Here is a 4,919-nt window from a genome sequence, read left to right as displayed (position 1 = left end):
CCACACACCACCCACCCAGCCACATGCCACACACACACACCCCTAACCACATGCCACCCTCCCACCCAGCCACATGCCACCCACCCACCTCACACACACACACACACCCCCACACACACACACAGCCACACACCATACACACCCACCGACATGCTGCATGCCGCACACACACAGCTATAGTCACACACCACCCCCACACCACAGAAATGTGCCTTGCTGCCCGGCCTGACCTTCCCCACAGCCACTTCGCTGTCAAAGCAGGGGCAGCAAGGTGGGGAGCAGAGCGGAAGCTGTAGTTGCAGCCGCCCATGCACAGACTGGGGGTCCACATGCCCCCCTGGGCTCCCCAGCACTGCCTCTGGAAGAGCGACCAGGCTCTGAGTGCCCCATGGCCCAATCTGGCCAGGGCTGCATTCACCATAACTGGGGCCTCAGCCAGGCCGGGTTGTGGGGCCATCAGAGCCTGGTGGCTTGTGCAGAGCCAGGTCATCAGGGAGTACAGGGGGCAGCATGGGTCCCCCTCCCCTGGCTCCCCCTGGTGCGCACAGTGGTGGGAGCCACCTGCCTCTAGCCCTGGAGGAGCCACTGGGCTCCCATGGCCCCACAGCCTGGCCCAGCCTGAGCACAGGCCCCCACTCCTCCTGGCAGGATCAGCCTGGCACAGCCTCAGTCCCAGTCCCCACCAGCCCTTCTGGCAGCAGCAGCAGGCCACCATGATCCGCCTCCCCTTCCCGCCCCCCGGCACCTTGTGTGGCACCCTGCCCCCACCCACCCAGCACACCCCACGGCCACAGCTGGCAGTTGTGCCCCATAGGGGTGGGGGATGCTGCCACAGGGTGCTGTGCAGGGAGCAGGTGTGGAGGGTGCACACCGCCCCACAACCACCTGCTGCAGCCGGCAGCTGTTGCCCACACACCACACGCCACTCCCTGAGGCACCCTGCAACCTCACACTATGCCCCACTGCAGCCACACTCCCCACATGGTGGAGCACACCCTGGTCCCCTCCACTTCCACCTCCACCTTGCCTGTGTGTCTATCTGTCAATAAGGTGGCGCATGCACAGTTGGCCCAGAGTGTTAGGGACAGACAGACACACAACTGGAAGTGTTACAACTTTTATTATATTAGAATGATAGCCCCCCACACACCATTTATTTGTATCTCTGTTCCCAGTTTAACATTAACTAGACTCATTTTTCCTTCCACTTTTCCCTAGTCTAATAAAAACTTTTTGAGAGGTCAGTGTTCATTGGCAAGCATTTCAGATCCCAGGTCTAGTCTGGCATTCCTGCTGAGGTTAAAAACAGCTTTTGCAGTTTTCACCAAGAGGCAAATTTATTCCACAGCATATTTTAGTGTCCAAGTAAAATCTCCTGCCTTTCGGCTTAACTGCACTGTGTGTATTTGCATCTGCATCTCTTGTATCCACCCACATGCTGTTGCTTAACATGTGCATACAGGTTATTAAACTATGAATAAATATTTAATTAGGCTGTTTATTTTGTGTTACTAATCAAGTGCTGCTTCCCTGCCTCTGTTAACCGGTGCAAACTCAACTGTTTATTGGCCTTTTCTCATTAACCCAGCTATAATTTATGAAATGCATGAAATGCCTGTAGCACTACTTTGTTGTATGCTAGTAGTTTGGAAGCAGAGGAGTTGCAAATCATACTTTCATACTTCGAGAGTATGAGACAACATGAATGAGGAAATTGTGTTGTTGTTTTAATACAGCAAAATCTCACAGCAGTCTTCTGCTGAATTGTTTGATATGTAATAAGATAAAGAGAACTTGACTGACTGAATACCCAGAAAGCCAGTTATCCTTACTAATTAAATTATGGCCAATTGCTTGCATACATACTAAAAAATTCAGCAGTATGTACATTTCAGTTATTTTTTCTTTTATCTCAACCTAGCTTTCTAAAGTTATCTTAAGACTTATGGCTTAGACACAGTTGTAACTTTTAGTCATTACGCTTCTTTATGCTAGGACATATTCTATTCACAGAGACATATTTATACCTGGGTTACATGACAACACTACAGACAACTTGGCATAATTAGGCTACTTGCTTACAGTAAATGCAACAATGCTGATAATTATTCTTTAAAAATCATCAAAGACATTTAAAAAAATTTAAAAATCAAAAAAGCAGAGTTAAGGGTTAAACACCTAATGTCATCACCAGATACTACAACTTTAGGATTCAAGTTTTCAAATTGACTGACATGCCTCCTTTCATCCTTGTGGCAACAAGAGATTGCCTCCTAAGAAACAAAACTCTACCCCTTTAAGTAATCATCCTGAATTTGGGCTTCCTATGCTCTGAATTTGATTTGATAAGCCAAATTCTCCTTTAGTCGTTTTATTCAATAGGAACAATTGAGCCCTAGTATTCTTGAACAGCAAAGAGCTTAGCTTGGTTATTAAGCAACTTATCCTATAAAATATGCATGGGAGCCTGCTTCTCAAACTAAAAGACAGAGGAAATGTACTGTTTTCTAGCAGCTCTATATGCTATTGACTAATATTTTCTCCTCTTGTTCACTTTTGTTTAAATTTGTAAAACTGTTTTCATCCCATGGAGGTTTCCCTTTTTACATAGTTTCCATGCATATACAACATGATTGTATGGAAGCTGGTTGACAATGGGACTGTACTAACCACGTTGCATGTTTTTATCTTGCAGCAAGTCACAGTCTTTGACAAATGCCTTCAGTTTCACAGAATCATCCTTCTTTCGATCATCTGTGAATGAGGATGAAGCAAAAGCTGAAACTATCCGAAACTTGAGGAAATCCTTTGCTAGCCTTTTTTCTGATTAGCCAGTTGTGCATCAGTTTCATCCAGGTGCATATAGTCTAGAATTTAGTGAATATTAGTGTTTTTCCCCCTGTGAGCCATCTTCCTTTCAACTGTTTCAAGTGTGTTATTAAGCAATATGTTAAACTTCTGAAAAAAGGACTATGATGAGATGAAATTCAGGTACACTGTATAAAATCTATATAAATGATAGAAAGTTATATTATTACAGAACGCTTAATTTTAAGGTCCTTGTCAATTGTAATATTGTGGCCTTATTGTGACTGCACTATTTATCACACTATTGGACTTTCCTTTATAGAACTGTAGTAATAAAGCACTGTGTCAAGGAGTTCCCCCTGCTTTACTCATCTCCAGTGCACTGCAATGCATGTTTATTTTGTGTGTAAATGCTTTATACTGCCAGGGTATCGTTCTAACCTAACTTGTTCTTGCCTCACATCCTTGAGAGGCAACTCATACTGGTACTTCCTGTTCTGCCACTTTAATATTGTGAGAGACTAAAACAGTTTTCTCCTCTTTTGACAATCCTTCCATCTCCAGTGACTATAGACTTCTGCTTGTGTTGCTGAGAGTTGTCCCTATGCTAAAAGAATGTCATAAACAGAGTATGTGTATGTACTATTGTATCCTCACATATGTCCACTGAGCATTTATTTCCAACTTGTAACTAGTGATCGGAGTTGTAAAGTAACATGCATGATCTATACTATTAACCCTATTTTTGTGTACATCTTCTAATAAATGCAAAGCATCATGCTTGATAAAAAGCAGTCTTCTGCAAAGAGTGTTTCACCAAGTAGAAGTACTTGGTGTTTTGTACAGACTTTGTCTCCAAATCAGTGGTGTACTTTGATAAATATTTAGGCACTGAAGTCACTGCCAACAAGAAATTAGAGTACCAAAATAATAACTGCATACATCAAACAAGAGAAAGATAGTGTAGTAAAATTACCATTCACTGGAATGGGTCTTAGGCTTTCTCTAACATTATGTGTATTGAAATGCTGCCCTGACTGGCTGCAACAGAAACGTTCTCAGGCATGGGGTAACTGCAGCATTTTAAGGTTGTTGGTTCTAATCCTTTAATCCTCAAAGGGAATTTACAAAACACCTTTTGCAGATGAGCCTATGAACTTAACTTCATAAATCTACTGGATACAAAAAATCATGGATTAAATATAGGCATTGGATTTATGGCACATTATAAACTGCCTGCCATCTGATAACCCCAGGTAACCTGTCTGCATTTTATCAGCTACATTTTTCTGTCAGCAGTTCAACATCTCCCCTTCCCTCCCACCTGTCTCACATATATTGTCTTCCACCTCTCCCTCTGATCCTCACTGCCACACATTTGCATTTTCATAAATCTGCATTTTGGCCTCTATTCTACCCAGGAGAGAACACAATTCACCAGCAGACTCTCCATTGGCATTTGGACACATGCATGTGCTGCAGCACCAGCTGCTTTTAAAAGCATCCAGTGCTGCATCTTATGCATTTGTATAAATGGTAAAATGCACATCAGTGCTGAGAAAATGGTGGTGTTGCTGCCCATTTTCTGCACGCTGACATGCATTTTGTCATTTATGCAAATGCATGCGACACAGCACCGGGCAAGTCAGCTGGCATGCTCTGCAGACTCGATTAATCAAGTCTGCTCTGATGTGCTGGATTTCTGGCACATCGGAGCAGACAGAGGCATGTGTATAAATGCCCTATAAGCCTGAAGAAGGGTGTTTGTGTCTGAAAGCTTGCAAGGAACAATTTGTCCAACTATTTAGTTCATCTAATAAAAGGTATCACATCTACCCAAAAAACCTTGTCTGCAGCATTGTAAAACATTCACTAAAGTAAAAGTCTGCGTGAAGCAGAATCAATCATGACTAGAATTCTTGAGGCCAAGTTAATACCATGCTCCTTCTGTCTCATACACTTTTCATAGAGTGTGGTCCCTGTCAAGGGATCTCTGCATTTCCTTTCCCATATTTGCCACATTGATTCTTGTGAGGAGAAATAAGCAACTGCTGGTTTTCTACGTTCCCACAGAGGTGCTTGCTTTCAGATCCTCAAATCTTTTTTTCTTC

The 4,919-nt window shown here is 43.6% G+C and overlaps 1 protein-coding gene across 1 annotated transcript in view; it reads left to right on the top strand.

The window, feature by feature from the left end:
- SYN2 (synapsin II) overlaps window positions 1–3,602 on the top strand; it is a 509,614-nt gene extending 506,012 nt beyond the window's left edge. Inside the window, exon 12 of the mRNA XM_019505084.1 lies at window positions 2,696–3,602. Coding sequence (XP_019360629.1) covers window positions 2,696–2,831 — 136 coding nt within the window. The 3' untranslated portion in view covers window positions 2,832–3,602. The remainder of the gene's footprint in view (window positions 1–2,695) is intronic.
- The last annotated feature ends 1,317 nt before the right edge of the window (window positions 3,603–4,919 follow it).

This window comes from Gavialis gangeticus, unplaced genomic scaffold (genome assembly GCF_001723915.1).
Source record: "Gavialis gangeticus isolate Ggan-Ray unplaced genomic scaffold, GavGan_comp1, whole genome shotgun sequence".
NCBI classification, from domain to species: Eukaryota; Metazoa; Chordata; order Crocodylia; family Gavialidae; genus Gavialis; species Gavialis gangeticus.
This window is presented reverse-complemented; position numbering and strand designations above follow the sequence as displayed.